This window comes from Musca vetustissima, unplaced genomic scaffold, assembly GCF_032173495.1.
Source record: "Musca vetustissima isolate MV318-11 ecotype Yass unplaced genomic scaffold, APGP_CSIRO_Mvet_v1 utg38664, whole genome shotgun sequence".
Lineage (NCBI taxonomy): Eukaryota > Metazoa > Arthropoda > Insecta > Diptera > Muscidae > Musca > Musca vetustissima.
In genome coordinates this window covers 48,074-73,056 of record NW_026873388.1, presented here as the reverse complement: position 1 = coordinate 73,056, position 24,983 = coordinate 48,074, and the positions used below count along the sequence as shown (strand labels likewise).

Below are 24,983 nucleotides of genomic sequence, written 5' to 3'. Positions count from 1 at the left end.
TTTAAGGCCATTTTGTGGAGAAATGCTATATTTGCCATTTTCGATGGTCTCGTCATTTACCCGATCAGAATTTGTAATGGATCCTTAAATTTTACATGATGGATGTGTTTGGATAAATTGTTCAGGTGTCAAGGGGGAATATTTTTGTTGAACATATCAAACCTCTAGAGGCCCATTGTAGGGTACTTTTGTCGGATTTGTGTAAATAGACTATTTTTTTTTAATATTCGAAGTAATCATTTATCTGATCGGAAATTCTAATGGATCCCTAAGTTTTAGCTATATGATATTTTCGGAAGTATTGTCGGAAATGTTTTGAAGAAGAAGTTTGTGGAATATATTAACCCTCTAACGCCTCATGGTATGCGACTTTTAGGTCCCTTTTTGAAGAATATCGATATTTTACTTTTTCGAGGGTATAGTCATTTACCCGATCAGGATTTCTAAAGGATCCTTAAATTTCACACAAGGAATGTGCTGGCATAAATTGTTCAGGGGTCTCTGGGGAATATTTTTGTAGAGCATAGTAAACCTCTAGAGGTTCATACTATGGGTCTTTTGGGTCCCATTTTGTAGTAACTCGATATTTGCCATGTTCGTGCATTGTGTCATTCTTCTGAGCAGGATTTCTAAGGGATCCTTAAATTTTATATGATGGGTGTGTTTGGATAAATTGTTCAGTAGTCTATGTGGAATATTTTTGTAGAACATAGTAAACCTCTAGAGGTTCATTTTATGGGGCTTTTAGGTAATTTTTTGTGAAAATTAAATTTTTTCAAAGTTCGAGAGTTTGGTAATTTTTCCGATCAGGATTTCTATTCGATCCTTAAATTTTAGATAAGGGATGTCCTGCGATAAATTGCTCAGGGGTCCTCGGGGAATATTTTTGTATAACATATTGAACCTCTAGAGGTTCATAGTATGGCTCTTTAGGCCCTATTTTGTAGAAAATCAAAATTTACCAGTTTCGTGAGTTTTGTCATTTTTCTGAGCAGGATTTCTCATGGATCCTTCAATTTTAGATAAGCAATGTGTTTGGAGAAATTACTCTGGGGACTATGGGGAATATTTTCTTAGAACATATTGAAGCTCTAAAGGCTCATCGTACGGGACTTTTGGTGGATTTTGTTAATATACTATTTTTTATCTTGTAATACTTACTGCAACCGATTTCATCAGAACCATCACGGCAATCATTGGTATCGTCACACTGGAAGGATTTGGGAATGCAATGGCCACTGCGACATTGGAATTCATCATAACGGCAGGGAGCGCCACTTGGTTCGGGATCGCAACTTTCTTCATCGGAATTATCACCACAATCATTTTCACCATCACAACGCCAGACACGATCAACACACTTGGAATTGCGGCACATAAATTGATTGGGTTGACATTTGCGGCCCTGGGAACAGCTATGCTCATCGGAACCATCCGAACAATGGGGGATACCATCACAAATTTGCGACTTATCAATACATTCACCGTTCATGCAGGTAGCTTGTGTAGCGGAACAAGCTGAGGGTAAACGATCATCACGTGGATTGTCTAGATTGGAGAGGGAGGGGCGGCAAAAAAAGAGAATATTAATTAATTGTATCTGTTTAAGGGTGAGATTAGCTGGGATGCTCTATAGTATTCTAAAATAATTATGGGGAAACTAAGTATTTACCATAGCATCAGAATTTTTTTTCCCAAATTACGGAAAAGCATTTAATAGAGGAAAAAGAAGTAGAGAGAAATGGTTTGGAAATTTTTTACTAAATTTTTATCAACTACAGATCATGGATTCAATCGATGTTTGGTGGGTATAGATTTTAATTTTTTTAATATTTTTGTTGTTGTTGTTTTATATTACCTAATCCAAAAAATTCCATGTCTATGTGCGGCACTGTGCCATATTTAATTTTTGTTGAAGGTACAAAATATTTATTGGATCCCCAAGCTGCATGCAGGCGCAAAATATATATTTTGTTAAATATACAAACAATTTTTTTTACAACAAAAAACCCTCCCAAAAATCTTGAAAAAATTACAAAAAATGTCCCCTAATTTACGATTTATACTTACATTTTTCAACGGTCAATTGTACAGAGACTTGTTGTCCGGAAACATGGCGAGGATAGCCAACAGCTTCGCAAATGTAGGTACCACCATCTTCAACACGAATATTGGGAATTTCCAAACGGCCATCTTTGTCAACGGCTCCGACGGGCAAGGGACGGCCACCGGGACGGGTCCATCTAACCTTGGCGCGTAACATACCTTCATCACGGCAACGGAAAATGACTTCGCGTCCTGGAATAGGGGTTGGGGGTAAACAAAATTTATTTGCATTTTTTGAAAAATTAAAATTAATTTTTCAAAATCATTCCAGGCAATAAAATATTTTTTTACAAAATTTCTTTCGGTGTATTTACATAATATAACTTAATTTTTAGGTGGTATTTAAACGTTCCTATATAATAATATTTTTTATATAAATTATATATTATATATAAACAAATATTTACATAAAGAAATAACATCATTACAAAGAGCAGATATTTGGTACTTTTTGCGTAGGCGGAGCAGCGATGATTTCTCGGAACCCTTAAATTTTAGCTTCATACTATATTCGGAAAAAATGCTCAGAATATTATGTGGATTTTTGTTCTCAAACATTTCGAAGCCCTATCGGGTCATTAAAGCCCACTTCTAGGCTAAATATTAAAAAAATACCTCTCATTAACCACATTTTGTTAAGACGCTGCGAGACAGGATCATACCTCGGGATTCTTTGATTTTAGGCATATAATATATTTGGGAAATATGCTCTAAATATTATGGAGAACATGTTCTCTAACCATAGAACACCTCTAAGAGGTGATTAAATGCTTCATTTTCCTCGATTTTTATAAACGCAAAATTTGGGCAAAGTTACAAATTTAAGATTACGAAGCATCAGTGATATCCGCTGATCCTTTCATGCTAGGGTATACATATTGTAGAAAAAAATATTCGCAATAATCTAGGGAACATAGTTCCCAAATACACTGAGCGGCTAAAAACTATGCAAAAGGTATTTTCGGGTTGGATCTTGAAAAATTACAATTTTCTCCTTTATGAAAATTGTAGTATATGATGCGACTGATGATTCCCGTTGATCCTTGCATCTGAGAGCTTGGATATGTTCGGGAAAAATATTTAAAAGGCAATAGGGAATATTGTTGTCAAACATCTTGATGGAGTAACTGGTCGTTATAGGGCACTTTTAGGTCGAATTTTGAAAGAAGAGGTAAACAGTGTTATATTTGCTTAAAACGCTGCGCGGCAGGACAATATCTTATGATCCTTTGATTTTAGGTATACGATGTGTTTGGAAAAAATATTCCAAATATTCTAGGGAACATTTTTGCGGAACATAGTAACCCTCTAGGAATTTAGCGAATGCGGATTATTGGTAGATTTGCAAAAATGCAAAAATATGGTTATGTTATTACTTTAAGGTAATGAAGCATCACTGATATTCGGTTAACCATTAAAGATGGGCTATCGATGTGTTTGGAAAAAAATGTTCGGATTATTATAAGGAACAATGTTCTCAAATACATCGAAGGTGTAAAATGTATGCACAAGGTATTTTTGGTCGTTTCTCAAAAAATGGGCATTTTCCTCTTTTTGTTCATTTTAAAATTAGGTGCGATCGATGATTCCCCGTGATCCATTCATCTAAGGGCTTGGGTATATTCGAGAATAATACTCAGAATGTTGTAGGGAACATCGTTTTCAAACAATTTCGAAGTATACGAGATATATATATTGAGAATTTTGTTATATTTTTGAAAGTAAGTAAAATGTCCCATTTTTTAATTTTTTGTGTATAGCGAATCATCGACTATTCCAGGTGATTTTTTAATTTTAGGTTGGTGTTGTGTTAGGAGAAAATACTAAGGACAGATATACGAACAATTTTTCCGAATATATTTAGCCTCTAAAACCTCATTGTAGACTACTTTATATTCGATTGTTACGAGAGGCCTTTATTCTCGCATATATAAATTCGTTGTTAGGATCCAGGTTAATAACTCATTATCCTTACATTTTAGAAACACATTATGGTCCGGAATGTTGTTGAGGATTTTGTGACGACCAATTCTGTGGAATATATTAACCCTCAAGTGAGATTTTTGTTTAATTTTTGAAAAATGTAAAATTTCCAATTTTTGTTACTTTTTGCGTAAGGCGAATCATCGACTATTCCAGGTGATTTTTCAATTTTAGGTTGGTGATGTCTTAGAGAAAAGTACTCAGGACATGTGTGTGAACAATTTTCAGGAACATATTTAATCTATAAAATCTGATTATAGATCACTTTATGGTCGTTTTTTGAGAAAAGCCATTATTCTCGCCTATATCAATTTGATGTTGCGGGCCAGGACAATAACTCATTATCCTTACATTTTAGCAATATACTATGGTTAGGAAATTTGTTCAGAATTTTGTGATGACCAAGTCTGTCGAATATATTAATCACCTAAGAGGTCATTTTGAGGGTATTTTGGGCCATCTATCAAAATAACTCATTGGGATATAATGACTGAAATTCATTAAAACCCTCCTTATGATGTGAAGAGCAATAACTTTTTATCTTTACATTTTAGAAATATATTATGGTTCGGAATGTTGTTGAGAATTTTATAGTGAAGATTTTTATGGAATATATTAACCCTCTAAGAGCTCATTTTTAGGGTCTTTCGGGCTATTAATTAAAATAACTTCATGAGAAAAATTATCTAAATTTTATAAAGCCGTCCCATTGATGTGAAGAGCTACTACTCCTTATCCTTACATTTTAGAAACATATTATGGTTCGGACTGTTGTTGAAAATTTTATGGCCGACAAATTTGTAGAATAAATTAACCCTCTAAGAACTCATTTTATGAGTCTTTTTTGGCATTTATCGAAATAACTCCAGGAGAAAAATTATCTATATTTTAGAAAGCCGTCCCATTGATGTGAAGAGCTACTACTCCTTATCCTTACATTTTAGAGATATATTATGGTTCGAAATGTTGTTGAGAATTTTGTGACGAACATTTTTGTGGAATATATTAACCCTCTATGAGCTCATTTTGAGGGTCTTTTCGGACATTTACTGAAATAACTTCATGAGAAAATATATATTTTTTAAGTCTTTCTAAAGATGTGAAGAGCTATAACTCTTCATCCTTACATTTTAGAAGCATATTATGGTTCGGAATGTTGTTGAGAATTTTATGACCGACAATTTTGTAGAATATATTAACCCTCTAAGAGGTCATCGTAAGGGAGTTTTGGGTCCGTAAATGGAATAACTCATTAGGAAAGACTATCATAAATTTTTTGGAGAGTATTTCCTAATATTTTTTTTTTCTTAATTTTTGGAATATTTTTATAGATTTATAATATTGAAATATTTTTGTATACATATTTTACTATATTTACAAATTTTTTAATATATATTTTTTACCAATTTTTTATATATTTTAAATATTTTCTCTTAAGAAATTTCAAATGCTCATAGTTTTTTGCTTGCAGTGCTGTACACATGTACATATATATATTGTTGTTGGTGTATAGATATATCATTGGTTTGTGTGGGTGTATTGTGTATGACCATTAGAACTTACCCTCCCTGATATATCCTGTTTTTTATTATTTTTTAATTAATTAATATTTTTTTTTAATTATAGCCCATTTGTTATTTTTTTGGTAAGCATTTGAGATTTTTTTTTTTTTAATTTTTTGTTATTGGGTAAAAAGAGAGAAGGGAGAAATTGGTTTTAATATAAATTAATTTTTATAAAAAAAAAATTAATTTTAATAAAAAAATTAATTTTAATAAAAAAATTAATTTTAATAAAAAAATTAATTTTAATAAAAAAAAAATTTTTAAAAAATTTTAAAGAATTTTTTCAAAAAATATATTTTTAAAATTTTTTTTAAAAAAAAAAAATAATAATTTTTTTTTGAAAAAAATAATACAAATTTTTTTATAAAATAAAATAATTTTTTTTATAAAATAAAAAAATACAATACTTACTTTCTTTGATGATTTGATTATCGGGATAGGTCTTCAGATTCAATTGAGGAGCAGGAGTGGTGTTGGTATCGGCTGTGAAAAAATAATAAAAAAATTAGGGTAAATTTCAAAAATTCAAATTTTTGTTATAAAAAATTAAAAAAAAAATAATAATAATTTTTAATAATATTAATGGTATGTTATGAACAAATTATGGTGCAAATAAAATAATAACTGTGACAAGTATTTGAAATAAATTTTCTGAAATAATTTTTAAGATTTTTTAATAAGTCGTTAATTAAAAAAATTAATATATTTTTTTTTAAATTTTATAAAAAAAATATTTGTTTGTTTTTTTTTAATTTTCAATTTTTTGTAATTTTTTTGAAAATATTTTGTTGGATTTTTTTTTTAAATTTTATAAAAAATAATTTTTTGGAACTTTTGGAAATTTTCTAAAAATTTTTTGGCAATTTTCTAACATTTTTTGAAATTTTGAATTTTTTTTTTTAATTTCCAATTTTTTGAAGAGATTTTTGGAAATTTTCAAAAAAAATTGTTGGCAATTTTCTAACATTTTTTTTTTGAAATTTTGAATTTTTTTAATTTCCAAAGTTTTTTTTTTTTGAGAATTTTTTTTTCTAAAATTGTTAGTTTTTTTCTTTGGTGCACTATTTTGGGATGGTGGGGTGAAAGTAATTTTTTCCCCAGTGAATTTTTAAGTTTTTGTATTATTTTTTTGTGTGCCACCGTCTAACCCACTCTCCAGTGCCAAATTACACACACCTACACCCAGGAATCGAAATTTTGAGCCATCACATGACTTACTATCTATTTCATTATCCATGCCTGGACAATCTAGCTCATCGCTGGTATCGAGAGGACAATCGACATTGCCATTGCAACGCAACGATGCCTCAATGCATGGACCATTTTCGCAACGATACATATTGGGGCCACATGGGCCACGGCTATTAAATTGACTTGGCGATCCTTTCATGTAGAAATCGATAAGATTAAAGCCTTAATTTTTTTCATAACATAGCAATGACATACAAACACACACACACACATATACACAGATGGAAAATGATGATGGAAAAAAGTAATTAAAACCAGTGAGGAATGGAGTAAAGTCGGACTGGGCCGACTATATATGATACCCTTCACCACTTTGAAGATATTCTACATATGTAACCTACATATGTATCTTTCGAAAAGGCGACGTCTGTTAGGTGCCCTATTTACCTTAAATCGGAGGAAAATATATATGGGTGCTATATAAATAAATCTGATCCGATTTTCTCGAAACTTGACACACATCATTCTGGACCTAATTCAGTACGCTATGCCAAATTTCGTGCAAATCGAAAGATATATAGGGACTTTGGAGCCCAATGTACCTTAAATCGGACAAAACTATAAATGGGAGCTATATTTAAATCTGAACCGATTTTCACGAAACTTAACACACATCATTCTGGACCTAATTCAGTAGGCTATGCCAAATTTCGTCCAAATCGAAAGATATATAGGGACTTTGGTGCCCTATTTACCTTAAATCGGACGAAAATATATGTGGGTGTTATATATAAATCTGAACCGATTTTCACGAAACTTGGCACACATCATTCTGAACCTAATTCAGTACTCTGTGCCAAATTTCGTGCAAATCGAAAGATATATAGGGATTTTGGTGCCCCATTTACCTTAAATCGGACGAAAATATATATGGGTGCTATATCTAAATCTGATCCGATTTTCCCGAAACTTGACAAACATCATTCTGGACCTAATTCAGTACGCTATGCAAAATTTCGTGCAAATCGAAAGATATATAGGGACTTTGGAGCCCAATGTACCTTAAATCGAAGGAAAATATATATGGGAGCTATATCTAAATCTGAACCGATTTTCTCGAAACTTGGCACACATCATTCTAGGCCTAATTCAGTACGATATGCCAAATTTCGTGCATATCGAAAGATATATAGCGACTTTGGTGTCCCATTTACCTTAAATCGGACGATAATATATATGGCAGCTATATCTAAATCTGAACCGATTTTCTCGAAACTTGGCACACATCATTCTAGGCCTAATTCAGTACGATATGCCAAATTTCGTGCAAATCGAAAGATATATGGGGACTTTGGTGCCCCATTTACCTTAAATCGGTCGAAAATATATATGGGAGCTATATCTAAATCTGAACCGATTTTCTCGAAACTTGGCACACATCATGCTAGGCCTAATTCAATACGATATGCCAAATTTCGTGCAAATCGAAAGATATATAGGGACTTTGGAGCCCAATGTACCTTAAATCGGTCGAAAATATATATAGGAGCTATATTTAAATCTGAACCGATTATCACGAAACTTAACACACATCATTCTGAACCTAATTCAGTACTCTGTGCCAAATTTCGTGCAAATCGAAAGATATATATAGGGTGGCTGTATCGGACAAAACTATATATGGGAGCTATATCTAAATCTGAACCGATTTTCTTGAATTTCAATAGGGTTCGTCCTTGGGCCAAATAAGTGACTTGTGCCAAATTTCATCCAAATCGGATCATAAACGCGACCTGTACTTTGTTTACAATTTAACATCTACAGACGGACGGACGGACTGACGGACATGCATAAATCGACTCAGAAAGTGATTCTATGCATATTCTCAAAAGGAACGATGTGTCCATCTCGTTTCCTTTTGCCCGTTCACAAACATATGCACAAAGACATAATACCCTGTACCTCAGTGTGGTGAAGGGTATAAAAATATATTTTTTTTTTGAAAATCATATTTTTTTGAAAGAAAATAAATATTTTTTTTTTGAAAAAATAAACAAATTTTAATTTTTTTAAAAGAATATTTTTTGAAAAAAAAATTTTTTTTAAAAAAATTTTTTTAAAATTTTTTTTTTTCAAAAAAAATTTTTTTTTTTAAAAAATTTTTTTTGAAAAAAATTTTTTTTTTTAAAAAATTTTTTTAAAAAAATTTTTAAAAAAAAATTTTTTTTTAAAAAATATTTTTCAAAATTTTAAAAAATTATAAAAAAAATTTTAGCTACTTACGACAATATCTTTCATCCGAGCTATCGGCACAATCGACATAACCATTGCAGCGGGCATAGGCCGAAATGCACTGGCCATTATCGCAACGATATTGGGATGGCAAGCAACGGCTGGGCGGTGCCACGGGATCGGCACAATCTTCCTCATCCGAATTGTCCAAGCACTCACGATGGCCATTGCAGTGATAATAGCTGGGAATGCAATCACCGTTGCGGCAACGGAATTGATCGGCAGCACAACCTAATTGCCCAGGAAAAAAATGGGATATTACAAAAAAATTAGGAATTAATAAAAATTTTTAAAAAATAAAATTAAAAAAAAAAATATTTTTTTAAGGATCAAAAGAGAGGATTTTTTTTTTTGACTACATGGAAAAAAGAGAGTTGTGCCTTGGACATTGAAAACACTAAAAAAAGCATGCCTTAAAATTAAAAAAAAATTCTATAAAATAAAAATAATATATAATTTTTATACATATATAAAATATATAAATAAAAATTAACTACTATAACAGTGATTATATATTTAAAGTAGAGAGAGAAAAAACGTTGTCGATATTAACCAATGCAATTTTGTTCATCTGAAAAATCTTTACAATCATAATATCCATCACAGTGTTGAGTCGCATTGATGCAATATTTATGATCGAAACAGAAAAATTCATCGTCCTTACAGTTTATGCCTGTGATTTGTTTTTTTTTTTTGTTATACATATAATAAATATTTTATAATAAATGAAAAATCATATTTTTTTTTATGGAATGAGAAAGAGATTTGAAAATTTGTTTTTTTTTTTTTTTTTTTGGTTTGCACAGTGATTTTTTTTTTGTTATTTGAAAGGATAGAGAAAAGAAAAAAATTGAAAGAAAGTGTATGGTACAATGAAGAAATTGTTGTTAGTGCTTTAATAGAAGAATGAAAGTTGTTAAATATTATATATATATAGAAAAAAAATATTTTTTTTTTAAGAAAAATATTGAAAAAAAAATATTTTATATACTCTAAATGGAAATGAAATTGGGAGATTTTTTTATATTGAAAAATAATTATAATTTTTAATGGGAAGGTTTATCACCTAATAAGAACCCAAAATATAAAATTACAGCCTTTTCGGTTGAAAAATATGCTCAAGCACCTCCAAAATACCAAAGTTGGGAGGTATTGTTATATGGGGACTGTACCCAAATATCTACGGATTTTTATAATTTTTGGTAGGGAGGTTAGTTACCACATGAGAAGCCGAGATATCAAATTACATCAAATTCGGATGAAAAACGAGCTCAAGCACCGCAAAATACCAAAAATCGGGATATATTTTATATGGACACTATACTAAAAAATCCACCAATTTTTATAATGTTTGGTATAGAGATTAACCAGCCTGTGGGAACCCAAAATATCGAGTTACAGACAAATCGTTTGGAAAACATATCTAAAATTCTCAAAATACCGAAAATCGGGAGGTACCATTATATGGGGCTATACCAAAAGGACCACCGATTTTTATAATTTTTGATAGGTCGGTTTACCACCCAATGAGAACCCAAAATATCAAATTACATCTAATTCGGTTGTAAAACTTTCCCAAGCTCCGCAAAATACAAAAAATCGGAAAATATCTTATATGGGGTCTATACTCAAAAATCCACCAATTTTTATAATTCTTGGTATGGAGGTTAAACATCCCATGAGAACCCAAAATATCGAATTACAGACAAATCGTTTGGAAAACGTATCGAAAATCATTAAAATACCGAAAATCGGGAGGTACCCTTACATGGGAGCTATACCCAAAGATACACAAATTTGTATAAATTTTGATAGGTCGGTTTACCACCCAATAAGAACCCGAAATATCAAATTACAGCTAATTCGGTTGAAAAATGCGCTCAAGCTCCCCAAAATACCAAAAATCGGAAAATATCTTATATGGGGTCTATACTCAAAAATCCACCAATTTTTATAATTCTTGGTATGGAGGTTAAACATCCCATGAGAACCCAAAATATCGAATTACAGACAAATCGTTTGGAAAACATATCGAAAATCCTCAAAATACCGAAAATCGGGAGACACCATTATATGGGGCTATACCAAAAGGACCACCGATTTTTATAATTTTTGATAGGTCGGTTTACCACCCAATGAGAACCCAAAATATCAAATTACAGCTAATTCGGTTGAAAAACGAGCTCAAGCACCGCAAAATACCAAAAATCGGGATATATTTTATATGGGGTCTATACTCAAAAATCCACCAATTTTTATAAATTTTGGTATGGAGGTTAAACAGCCCATGAGAACCCAAAATATCGAGTTACAGACAAATCGTTTGGAAAACATATCGGAAAATCGATTATATGGGGCTATACCAAAAGGACCACCGATTTTTATAATTTTTGATAGGTCGGTTTTCCACCCAATGAGAACCCAAAATATCAAATTACAGCTAATTCGGTTGAAAAATGCGCTCAAGCACCGCAAAATACCAAAAATCGGGATATATTTTATATGGGGACTATACTCAAAAATCCACCAATTTTTATATTTCTTGGTATGGAGATTAAACATCCCATGAGAACCCAAAATATCGAGTTGCAGAAAAATCGCTTGAAAAACGTATCGAAAATCCTCAAAATACCGAAAATCGGGAGGTACCCTTACATGGGAGCTATACCCAAGGATCCTCCGAATTTTATAATTATTGGTAGGAAGTTTTACCACCCAATGAGAACCCGAAATATCAAATTACAGCTAATTCGGTTGAAAAATGCGCTCAAGCTCCGCAAAATACCAAAAATCGGAAAATATCTTATATGGGGTCTATACTCAAAAATCCACGAATTTTTGTAATTTTTGGTATGGAGGTTCAAACAGCCTATAAGAATCCAAAATATCAATTTACAACTCATTCGGTTGTAAAACCTGCCCAAGATCCCCAAAATACCGAAAATCGGGAGGTACCTTTATGTGGGGACTATAATCAAAGATCCTCCGATTTTTATAATTTTTGGTTAGGAGGTTGGTTACCCAATTAGAACGCAAAATATCAAATTCGAGACAAATCGCTTGAAAAATGTATCGAAAATCCTCAAAATACCGAAAATCGGGAGGTACCCTTACATGGGAGCTATACCCAAAGATACACAGATTTTTATAAATTTTGGTAGGGAGGTTGGTTGTTCAATGAGAACTCAAAATATCAATTATGAATCCATTCGGTTGTAAAAAGAGCGCAAGCTTCCCAAAAATATCGAAAATATAGGGTACCTCTATATGGGGGCTATCCTAAAAAATCGACCAATCTTCATAATTTTTGGTAGGAAGATTTGGCACCCCGCAAGAAGTTAAAATACCCAATTATAGCAAATTTCATTGAAAAATGAATCCAAGCTCCCCAAAATATAGAAAATTTTGGGGTAACGTTATATGGGGGCTATCCTAAAAAATGGACCAATATGGATAATTTTTGGTATGAAAATTTTTGACCTTATGAGAACCCCAAATACTAAATTTCGGCCAATTCGAGCGAAAAATGAACCCAAGCTCCCCAAAAATATCGAAAATTTAGGGTAACTTTATATGGGGGCTATCCGAAAAACTGGACCAATAATTATAATTATTGGTTGGTAGATTTGCCACCCCATGAGAAGCTAAAATATCAAATTACAGCCAATTCGATTGAAAAACTTGTCCAAGATTCCCAAAATACCGATAATTGAGGGTATGCTTATATGGGGTCTATCCTAAAAAGTGGACCAATCTTCATAATTTTTCGTAACACGATTCTTTACCTAATGAGATCCATAAATACTAAATTATAGCCAATTTGATTGAAAAATGCGTTCAAACTCCCCAAAATATCGAAAATTTTGGGGTAACGTTATATGGGGGCTATCGTAAAAAATGGACCGATATGGATAATTTTTGGTATGAAGATTTTTGACCTTTTGAGAACCCAAAATATCAAATGATAGCCAATTTGAATAAAAAATGCACCCAAGCTCCCCAAAATATCGAAAATTGTAGGATAAGGTTATATGGGGGCTATCCGAAAAAATTGACCAATATGGATAATTTTTGGTATGAAGATTTTTGACCTTATGAGAACCCAAAATATTAAATTATAGGCAATTTGATTGAAAAATGCGCCCAAGCTCCCCAAAATATCGAAAATTAAGGGTAAATTTATATGGGGGCTATCCGAAAAAGTGAACCAATAATTATAATTTTTGGCAGGTAGATTTGCCACCCTATGAGAACCAAAAATATCAAATTGTAGCCAATTCGATTGAAAAACTTGTCCAAGCTCCCCAAAATACTGAAAATTTAGGTTATCGTTATATGGGTGCTACCCTGAAACTTGACTCAATATTGGCAATTTTTGGTATGAAGATTTCTAACCTTATGAGAACCTAAAATATCAAATTATAGCCAATTTAATTGAAAAATGCGCCCAAGCTCCTCAAAATATCGAAAATTTAGGTTAACGTTATATGGGTGCTACCCTGAAACTTGACCCAATATTGGTAATTTTTGATAAGGAGATTTGCTGCACAACGAGAACCCAACATATTAAATTTCAAGCACTTTGGTTGAAAAACTGGTCAAGAATATTTTTTTTTTATTCCTTATGGGGTTCCCGCTGAATATTTCTTACTCTCGAATTTATAGTGGATATAAAAATAGAAATCGGGAAAAAATATTTTTAGAAATTAAAAAAAATATATATATTTTTTTTATTATAAAAAATAATTTTTTTTTATAAAAAAAATTTTTTTTTTGAAAAAAAAAAATTTTTTTTGAAAAAAAAAAATTTTTTGAAAAAATTTTTTTTTTTATTTGAAAAAAATTTTTTTTTTAATTATTTTTTTTTTTAATTTAAATCCTTCCCTAATTTCATTTCCATTTAATTTTGGTGTTTTTTTTGTTTTTCTTTGCATCGATTTTGTTCAAATGGGGTTTTTTAATGAAAGTGCATAATTTTCGAAATTTTTTTTTGAAATTTGAAATTTTTTTTTTTTTAAAATGTGCATTTAGAAAAAAATGTTGTTGTTGTTGTTATATAAAAAATATGAAATATGATTTGGTTTTTAGTTTTGCTTTGAAGCATGATTGATTTCAACTTACAATCCAATTCATCGGTTCCGTCTTCACACTGAGAAATGCCATCGCAACGTTCGCTTTCGCTGTAACATTTACCATTGGGACAGGTGTGTTGGGGACAGGGATAGGTGGGTGGGCGTACGCTATCGTAGGGGTCTTTGGCTGGGCAATCTTCTTCGTCGGTGCGATCGGCACAATCGTAGGCGCCGTTACAACGTATGGCAATGGGATGGCAATCATCGTCACAGAAGAATTGTGAGCTGTCACAGTCGTCGGGTGTGAGGACATTGGTTTCTGCATGTTTTTTATTTCATCGGGATGAGTGGTTGGTTGAGAGTGTGTGTGTGTGTGCGTGCATTATTTACAAGCAAGCATTATGGTTTGGGCCAAAGTATGACACAGCATTTTTGTCAGCATGATTTTGTTCATGTTTGGCAGGGATACAAATAAATGACACATAAACACAGGGGGGTGGTTATGCAAAGGGTATGGGTGGGGGGCAGAGGGTAGGTAATAGGGTAGAAAGAGAAGCATGGAAAAGAGGAAATAAATTTTTTGATTAATAATGAGCTAGAATGAGGTTGGTTTTTATTTTAAAGTAGGTTTTTAGGTTTCGAAATTTTTCGAAAAAAAAGTTTTGGAATTTCGAAATTTTTTTTTGTTAAAAATTTGTTTACACACAAAAATGTTTGCTGGGTTGGCTATAAACTTATCAACTAACTTATCTTAGAGTATGGCAAATTTAAACTTATTTCCTAAACGTTACCCTTAAAATTACACAAATCATCCGATTCATCGGATTTATCGAGACAATCGGGTCTGTGATCACACACATATTTTTTCTCAATACACTCTAAATTCGAACATTGAAATTGATCCGGCTGACAGGTTTCATGGGGAAATATTTCATTATTGAGCAGATCATTGCTAATGTCACGTTCTGTCACGGTGTACAATATTTTTTTTTTTTGGATGGATGGTTGGTGATTCGAGTGTGGTGAAGGTGGTGGAGTTGAAGATTTTTTTTTTTGAATGGAGGTGACAACATTTTGGGTGTGTGGTGTGTGTGTGTATGTATGTGGGTGAAAAGAAAATTATAATAAAAAAATTAATACAAATAAGAAAAATTTAAATAAGAGAAGTAGAGATAATATATATGGCAAGAGGGAGGTATGGAGTATCGGGTGGGTAAGAAATTTGAGGCCTGGAGTTCGGATTTTTTTTTTCGAATTTTTTTTTTTTTATTTAATTGGATTGAAATTTTTATTAATAAAAAAATTAAAGAAAATCAGTAAAGAAAGTAGTAATGTCGGACGGGGCCGACTAAGTCCTAACCGATTTTCACGAAATTTAGCACACATCTTTCTAGGCTCAAATAAGTACGCTGTGCCGAATTTCGTGCCAATCGAAGGAAATATATGGACTTTGGTGTCCCGTTTACCTAAAATCGGACGAAATTATATATGGGAGCTACATCTAAAACTGAACCGATTTTCACGAAACTTGGCACACTTCATTCGGGACCTGATTCAGTACTCTATGGCAAATTTCGTGCAAATCGAAGGATATATAGGGACTTTGGTGCACTATTTTCCTAAAATCGGTCGAAAAAATATATGGGAGCTATAGCTAAATCTGAACCGATTTTCACGAAATTTAATACACATCGTTCTAGGCTTAATTGAATACGCTGTACCAAATTTCGTGCAAATCGAAGGATATTTAGGGACTTTGGTGCACCATTTACCTTAAATCGGACGAAAATATATATGGGAGCTATATCTAAATCTGAACCGATTTTCACGAAATTTAACACACATCGTTCTAGACCTAATTCATTACGCTATGCCAAATTTCGTGCAAATCGAAGGATATTTAGGGACTTTGGTGCACTATTTACCTAAAATCGGACGAAAATATATATGGGAGCTATATCTAAATCTGAACCGATTTTCACGAAATTTAACACACATCGTTCTAGACTTAATTCAGAACGCTGTGCCAAATTTCGTGCAAATCGAAGGATATATAGGGACTTTGGTGCACCATTTACCTTAAATCGGACGAAAATATATATGGGAGCTATATCTAAATCTGAACCGATTTTCACGAAACTTAGCATATACCATTCTAGGCTTAATTCAGAACCCTGTGCCAAATTTCGTGCAAATCGAAGGATATTTAGGGACTTTTGTGCACGATTTATTTTAAATCGGACGAAAATGTATATGGGAGCTATAGCTAAATCTTAACCGATTTTCACGAAATTTAACACACATCGTTCTAGACCTAATTCAGAACGCTGTGCCAAATTTCGTGCAAATCGAGGATATTTAGAGACTTTGGTGCACTATTTACCTAAAATCGGACGAAAATATATATGGGAGCTATATGTAAATCGGAACCGATTTTCACGAAACTTAGCACACATCATTATAGACTCCATTTAGTACGCTTTGCCAAATTTCGTGCAAATCGAAGGATATATAGGGACTTTGGTACACCATTTACCTTAAATCGGGCGAAAATATATATGGGAGCTATATCTAAATCTGAACAGATTTTCACGAAACTTCGCACACATCGTTCTAGACCTAATTCATTACGCTATGCCAAATTTTGTGCAAATCGAAGGATATATAGGGTCTTTGGTGCACCATTTACCTTAAATCGGACGAAAATATATATGGGAGCTATATCTAAATCTGAACGAAATTTAACACACATCATTCTAGGTTTAATTTAGTACTCTGTGCCAAATTTCGTGAAAATCGAAGGATAGTTAGGGACTTTGGTACACCATTTACCTTAAATCGGACGAAAATATATATGGGCCCAGTCCGACTTTACTACTTTCCTTACTGGTTTAAGAATAATATTTTTTTGTAAAGAATATACAAATTTTTTTTGAGGATTATGGTGGGATGGGGAAATTATTTTTGTTTTGTTATTTTTGACCATTACCGGGACAATTCCGTTCATCGATACCATCCTCACAATCAATGTGGCCATCACAATTAATATTCGAATTGGCACAGGTATTATTGCATTTAATATAGCCAATTGGGCAGGGGTCTAAATGAAAATGGAAGGCAAATTTGACATTTAAACAAAAAATTAAAAAAAAAAATGCTAAAAAAAATTTAAAAAAAATTAAAAAAAAAATCCTAAAAAAAATTAGAATCCCATTTTTAAAACTCCCATACTAAAAACTAAATATTTTTTGGAACTAGAAAAAAAAAAACGCTCAAAAGCTTCTACCAAAAACTTACCACAATTGTGCTCATCACTACCATCGGCACAATCGTTATGGCCATTACAGTGCATATTGGCTAAAATACATTCACCGGTGGTGCAACTTTTTTCGATTTTTTTTTCAAAAATTAAAGGGGTGCGGGGCAGGCATTCGATAATAAATAATTTTTTTTTCAATATTTTGTTTATATTTAATTTTAACCCCAAAAAGTATGCAACAAAATTTATATGATTATTGGTGATTGTTTGGGTGATATGTATATACATGTGTTGGTGATTGCATATGGGTGTGTGTGTGTGTAGGTGCATGAGGTTGTAGGTGTTTGGGTGCAGCATTTTTCAAATGTTGTTGTTGTTGCATGTTTTTTTTTTTGGTTGATGATGATCATGATGATGTTGTTGTTGTTGTGTGTCGATGTTGTTTTCGTTTGATTGGTGGGTTCAATGAATGTTTTGTTTTGAAAGTAGAAAAATGAAAAAAATTAATGAATGAATGAAAAATAAATAAAAAAAATCAGGAAGATAAATGAAATTATAAAGTTTAATGGAATTTGCCTTGAATTTTTTTTTGAATTTTTAAATTTTATTAAAAAAAGTATTTTATTATTTTTTCTCAAAAAAAAAAAAAAAATTGTTATCAAAAATATATATTTTTTTCATAAAAAAAAACTGGTGGACCATTTACATAAAATCGGACAAAACTATATATGGGAGCTATATCTAAATCTAAACCGATTTTCACAAAACTTAGCACACATCATTCTGAACCTAATTCAGTACTCTATGCCAAATTTCGTGTAAATCGAAAGATATATAGGGACTATGGTGCACCATTTACATAAAATCGGAAAAAAATATATATGGGAGCTATCTAAATCTGAATCGATATTCTCGAAACTTAACACACATCATTCTGGACCTTATTAAGTACGCTATGCCAAATTTTGTGAAAATCGAAGAACATATAGGGACTTTGGTGGCTATATCGGACGAAAATATATATGGGAGCTATATCTAAATATGAACCGATTTTCACCAATTCACAATAGGGTTTGTTCTTGGGCCAAATAAGTCATGTATGCCAAATTTCATCCAAATCGGATCATAAATGCGATCTGTACATTGTTTACAATTAAACATCTACAGACGGGCAGACAGACGGAAGGACGGACAGACGGACATACATGCATAAATCGACTCCGAAAGTGATTCTATGCATGTTCTCAAAAGGAACCATGTGTCTATCCCGTTTCCTTGTGCCTGTTACAAACATATGCACAAAGACATAATACCCTGTACCAAAGTGGGTTGAGGGGTATAAAAATTTACAAAAATATTTTTTTAAGAAAAAAATAATTTTTTTTTCAAGAATTAATTTGTTCATAAAAAAAACAAAAAATAATAATAATAATAATTTTTCAAAATTTAATTTTTTCGAAAAAAAAATTTTTGATAAAAAACTTTTTTTGCTATAAAAAATTATTTTTTGATAAAAAACGTTTTTTTGCTATAAAAAATTATTTTTTGATAAAAAACTTTTTTGCTATAAAAAATTATTTTTTGATAAAAAACTTTTTTTTCCTATAAAAAATTATTTTCTGATAAAAAAATTTTTTTTGCTATAAAAAATTATTTTTTTTTGCTATAAAAAATTATTTTTTGAGAAAAAAAAATATTTTTTGCTATAAAAAATTATTTTTTGATAATTTTTTTTTTTGATATAAAAAATTATTTTTTGATATTTTTTTTTTTGATATAAAAAATTATTTTTTTATAAAAAACTTTTTTTTTGCTATAAAAAATTATTTGTTGATAAAAAACTTTTTTTCCTATAAAAAATTATTTTCTGATAAAAAATTTTTTTTTGCTATAAAACATTATTTTTTTATAAAAAACTTTTTTTTTGCTATAAAAAATTATCTTTTGAGCAAAAAAATATTTTTTGCTATAAAAAATTATTTTTTGATAATTTTTTTTTGCTATAAAAAATTATTTTTTTATAAAAAACTTTTTTTTGCTATAAAAAATTATTTTTTTTAAAAAAACTTTTTTTCCTATAAAAAATTATTTTTTGATAACAAACTTTTTTTTTGCTATAAAAATTATTTTTCGATAAAAAAATAGTTTTTAATAAAAAATTTTTTTTTGTTATAAAAAATTATTTTTTGAAAAAAATTATTTTTTCCCTATAAAAAATTATTTTTTTAAATATAATTTTAAAAGGCAAGTATTTTTGGTTTTTTAGTATTTTTTTTTATAAAAAATATGTACAAAATTTATGTTTCATAGAAATTTGAATTAAAAAAATTATTTTTTTTGAATAATTTTTTTTTTTTAATTAACCATTTGTTTGCTAAAAAAAATATTTTTTTATAAAAAACTTTTTTTTTCTATAAAAAATTATTTTTGGATAAAAAACTTTTTTTGCTATAAAAAAAAATATTTTTTGATAAAAAACTTTTTTTGCTATAAAAAATTATTTTTTAAAAAAATTAATTTTTTCCTATAAAAAAATATTTTTTTTAATGTAAAATATTGTTTCAAATTTAAAAAGTAAGTTTTTTTTTAGTATTTTTTTTTAAATTTTTTTAAAAATTTATTTTTCATAGAAAACATTTTTGTTAAGAAATTTTTGACAAAAAAAATATTTTTTGGCTATAAAAAAGTTTTTTTTTTTTAACTTAATTTTTATTTTTATTAAAAAATATTATTTTTATTTAAAAAAGAAAATATTTTTTTATTTCAAATCAAATATTTTTTTATTTCAAAAAAAAATATTTTTTTTTAGATTAAAAATTTTTTTTATATAAAAAAATATTTTTTTATTTTTTTAGTTTTTGAATTAACCATTTGTTTGCTAAAAAAAATATTTTTTTATAAAAAACTTTTTTTGCTATAAAAAAAATATTTTTTGATAAAAAACTTTTTTTGCTATAAAAAATTATTTTTAAAAAAAATTAATTTTTCCTATAAAAAAATATTTTTTTAATGTAAAATATTGTTTCAAATTTAAAAAGTAAGTTTTTTTTAGTATTTTTTTTAAATTTTTTTAAAAATTTCTTTTTCATAGAAAACATTTTTGTTAAGAAAGAATATTTTTTTTTTAATTAAAAAAAAAATTAATAAGAAAATATTTTTTTTTAAATAAAAAAAATATTTTTTTAAATAAAAAAATATTTTTTTAAATAAAAAATATACTTTTTGACAAAAAAATATATTTTTGGCTATAAAAAAGTTTTTTTTTTTAACTTAATATTTTATTTTTATTAAAAAATATTATTTTTATTTAAAAAAAAAATATTTTTTTATTTCAAATCAAATATTTTTTTATTTCAAAAAAAATATATTTTTTTAGATTAAAATTTTTTTTTATATAAAAAAATATTTTTTTATTTTTTTATATAAAAAATATTTTTTTATATAAAAAATTATAAAAAATTTTTTTATATAAAAAAAAATTTTTTTTGGCTATTATATTAAAATTTTTTTATATAAAAAAAATATTTTTTTATTTCAAAACAAATATTTTTTTATATAAAAAAAAATATTTTTTTTATATATATTTTTAAAAATATTTTTTTTATATAAAAAATTTTTTTTATATAAAAAAATATTTGTTTCTATTAAAAATTTTTTTTATATAATAAAATATTTTTTTTATTACAATTTTTTTATATAAAAAAAATGTTTTTTTTATATTAAAAATTTGTTTATATATAAAATATTTTTATATAATAAATTTTTTTTTATATAAAAAATATTTTTTTATTATTTTTTTTAATTAAAGAATTTTTTTATATAAAAATTTTTTTTTATATTAAAATTTTTTTTTTATAAAAAATATTTTTTTTATTAATTTTTTTATATAAAAAATATTTTTTATATTAAAATTTTTTTATATAAAAAATATTTTTTATGTTAAAATTTTTTTTATATAAAAAATATTTTATTTTAATTTTTATAATTTTGTTTTATTATTTTTTTCTTAAAAGTTATATAGTTTTGTTTTACTTAATATTTTTTAAGGCAAATTCCATTAAAAAAAATAAAATAATGAAAATGAAAAAAATGTGTTTAAAAAAAATGTCTTACAGATAAGCACCCTCCCGACAGAATGTACAATTCTTTTCGTCCGTACCATCATTGCAATTCGGTATGCCATTACAGAGTTGGCCACGTAAAATACAATAATTATTATCACACTCAAATTCATTGTCGTGACAATTATCTGGGGGGGAAACAGAACAAAACAAGATGACAGAAAATGTGTCGGGTGTGGGGCAAACGGGGGGAAACATGAAAAACACAAAATTCGTGGGTTAAGAAGAGGAATATTTCAAGACGAACATGAAATGTTAGTTGGAAGTTCGAAGGAAATATTTTTCTGTTGAGGATCCTTTTTTGGGGGAGAGGATCCTTTTTTTTGGAGGCAATGACCCCTACCTGTAAATGGTGGACAATCGATTTCATCGGTTTCATCATCACAATCGGGATAGCCGTCACATTTCTTTTCGATTGGTATACAACGTGAATAGTCACATTCGAATTCGTAGAGATCACATTCGCTGAGTGAATCGTCGGGTTCAAAGTCTGAGGCGTTCATGCGGATGGGTGGGTGTGTGTGGGTGAATATAGATGATGTTTGTATATATGTGTGTATGTTGAAATGATGCATATGTAGATGATGTTTTTATTTTGATATGTAAGAGAGAAAAAATTAAAAAAAAATCATTCAATTAAAATTCTAATTAGAAATAAATAAATATCAAACAAATGAAAACTAGCCCCTAAAAGTATGCCATGTTAATAATGGTGCTTTCTTCAACTACTCTCTAAGAGGGGAATTGCTGTTAAACTCTATTCTAAATGGGAGAGAGAGAGAGAGTAAATTTCTTTGTTTGTTGTTGCTTTACCATAATTCGTGTCATCGTAATTGATGGGACAATTTATTTCATCCGAACCGTCCAGGCAATCGGTTATGCCATTGCACAGCTTATAATCGGCTATGCAAATGCCATCGGCGCATTGAAACTGATAACTGAGGCAGTCGGCCAAATTGCGGGTCTTATTAAAATTAGCCGTGAAATCTTTTGATGAAGTTTTGGAAAAAAATGTTTGTTTTTGTTGTTGTTGTCGAGTGGGTGTGTGGCATGATGAATAGATGAGAGTTTTTTATGTCAGATGATAGTCGAAATGTAATTTTGATCAAAATGGGCCATGAAAATAAAAGAGAGGTATGACAAAATTTAAAGAAAAAAGAAAATGATTAGAAAAATGATTTTTTTTGAATTTTTTTTTTTGAAAAAAAAAAATAAGAAAACAGATAGACATAGAATATGAAACAAAGAAGAGTGAAATAAAAAGAATACGAATAAAAGAAAATAAAATAAATACAGGTCTTGTTTTAAATAAAAATTAAAAAAAAATCGATAACTGAATTTTCGATAAAAAATTTTATCGATAACAATTTTTTCAATGGCAAAAATAATTTTGTAGTAAAAAATATCATCAATATTTTTTTCCGATAAAAAAAATTAATCACATTTTTTTTCGATAAAAAAATTATCGATAACTGATTTTTCGATAAAAAATTGTATCGATAACAATAAAAAAAATTCAATAAAAAAGTTTTATCGATAACAATATTTTCAAAGGCAAAAATAATTTTGTATTAAAAAAATATTATCAATAATCTTTTTCCGATAAAAAAAATTATCCATAATTTTTTTTCCGATAAAAAAATATCGAAAAAAATTATCGATAACTGATTTTTCGATAAAAAATTGTATCGATAACAATATTTTCAATGGCAAAAATAATTTATAGTAAAAAATATAATCGACAAATTTTTTCCGATAAAAATTATCCATAATTTTTTTTCCGATAAAAAAAATTATCGATAAAAAAAATTTTTTATGAAAAAATATCGATAAAATTTTAACATAATTTTTAATAAGTAATGGTCTCGTTAAAAAAATTAAAAAAAATAGATAATTGAATTTTCGATAGAAAATGTTATCGATCAAAATTAGAAAATTTTATCGACAACAATATTTTCAATGGCAAAAATAATTCATTGCAAAAAATATAATCGATAAATTTTTTCCAATAAAAAATTATCCATAATTTTTTGTTCCGATAAAAAAATTATCGAAAAAAAATTTATCGATACAATTTTTTTTCAGTAGCAAAAATAAATAAAAACTAATATTAAATTGGAATAAAATCGATAAGTGAATTTTGCGATAGAAAATTTTATCGATAAAAATTAGAAAATGTTCGATAACAATATTTTCAATAGCAAAAATAATTCGCAACACAAATTTCAACGATAATTTTTTTCTCGATAAAATTTTGTTCCGTTAAAAAAATTATCGATAATTTTTGTTTCTATGGAAAAAAATTATCGATAACAGTATTTTAAATATGAAAAATAATTGATAGCACAAAATATCATCGACAATTTTTTTCCGATAAAAAAATTATCGATAACATTTTCTTGTGCAAAAAATAGTTTTTTTTTTTGGAAAAAAATATCGATAACAAAATTTTTTTAAACAAGACCAAATTTTTTTCTGATAAATTTCTGTATGAAAAAGAGAATTTTTTTCCGACAAAAAAAAAAATAAAAAGAATTATCGATAAAATTTTTGTGTGGAAACAAATTATAGTTTTTTTTTTTTGGAAAATTTTATCGATAACAATTTTTTAAACAAGACCATATTTTGTTCCGATCAAAAAATTATCGATAATTTTTTTTCTATGGAAAAAATTATCGATAACAGTATTTTCAATATGAAAAATAATTAATAGCACAAAAAACAAGATTATCGATAACATTTTCTTGTGGAAAAAATATAGTTATTTTTTTGGAAAAAATATCGATAACAATTTTTTTTTAAAACAAGACCATATTTTTTCGATAAATTTTTGTATGAAAAAGCAAAAAAAAAAAATTTCCGAAAAAAAATTAAAAAAGAATTATCGATAAAATTTTTTTTTGTGGAAACAAATTAAGTTATTTTATTTTTGGCAAAAATTATCGATAACAATTTTTTTAAACAAGACCTTATTTTTCCCGACAAAAAATATCGATTATTTTTTTATGAAAAGAAAAATTATCGATAGGTACATTTTTTATGAAAAAACGACAAATTTTTTCCGAGAAAAAAAAAATTACCGATAAAATGTTTTTCCGCAAAAAATTATCGATAATTTTTTTTTGTGGAAACAAATTATAGTAATTTTTTTTGGAAAAAATTATCGATAACAGTTTTTTTAAACAAGACTATATATTTTGCGACAAAAAATATCGATTATTTTTTTATGAAAAGAAAAATTATCGATAGTTACATTTTCTATGAAAAAACGACAATTTTTTTCCGAAAAAAAATTATCGATAACATTTTTTTGTGAAAAAGAATCATAGTTATTTTTTTTGGGAAAAAATTATCGATACAATTTTTTTAATAAAGACCATATTTTCTCTGACAA

General features: G+C 28.5%; 1 protein-coding gene across 1 annotated transcript in view; it reads right to left on the bottom strand.

The window, feature by feature from the left end:
• The window catches only part of LOC133324995 (basement membrane-specific heparan sulfate proteoglycan core protein), a gene marked incomplete at its 5' end in the record, with an annotated part of 74,578 nt that overhangs the window by 38,268 nt on the left and 11,327 nt on the right, over positions 1–24,983 (bottom strand). The window contains 11 exons of the mRNA XM_061533827.1: positions 1,162–1,548; positions 2,071–2,298; positions 6,066–6,137; positions 9,129–9,368; positions 14,259–14,528; positions 15,001–15,174; positions 17,199–17,309; positions 17,480–17,592; positions 21,582–21,717; positions 21,933–22,079; positions 22,403–22,576. Coding sequence (XP_061389811.1) covers positions 1,162–1,548; positions 2,071–2,298; positions 6,066–6,137; positions 9,129–9,368; positions 14,259–14,528; positions 15,001–15,174; positions 17,199–17,309; positions 17,480–17,592; positions 21,582–21,717; positions 21,933–22,079; positions 22,403–22,576 — 2,052 coding nt within the window. The remainder of the gene's footprint in view (positions 1–1,161; positions 1,549–2,070; positions 2,299–6,065; positions 6,138–9,128; positions 9,369–14,258; positions 14,529–15,000; positions 15,175–17,198; positions 17,310–17,479; positions 17,593–21,581; positions 21,718–21,932; positions 22,080–22,402; positions 22,577–24,983) is intronic.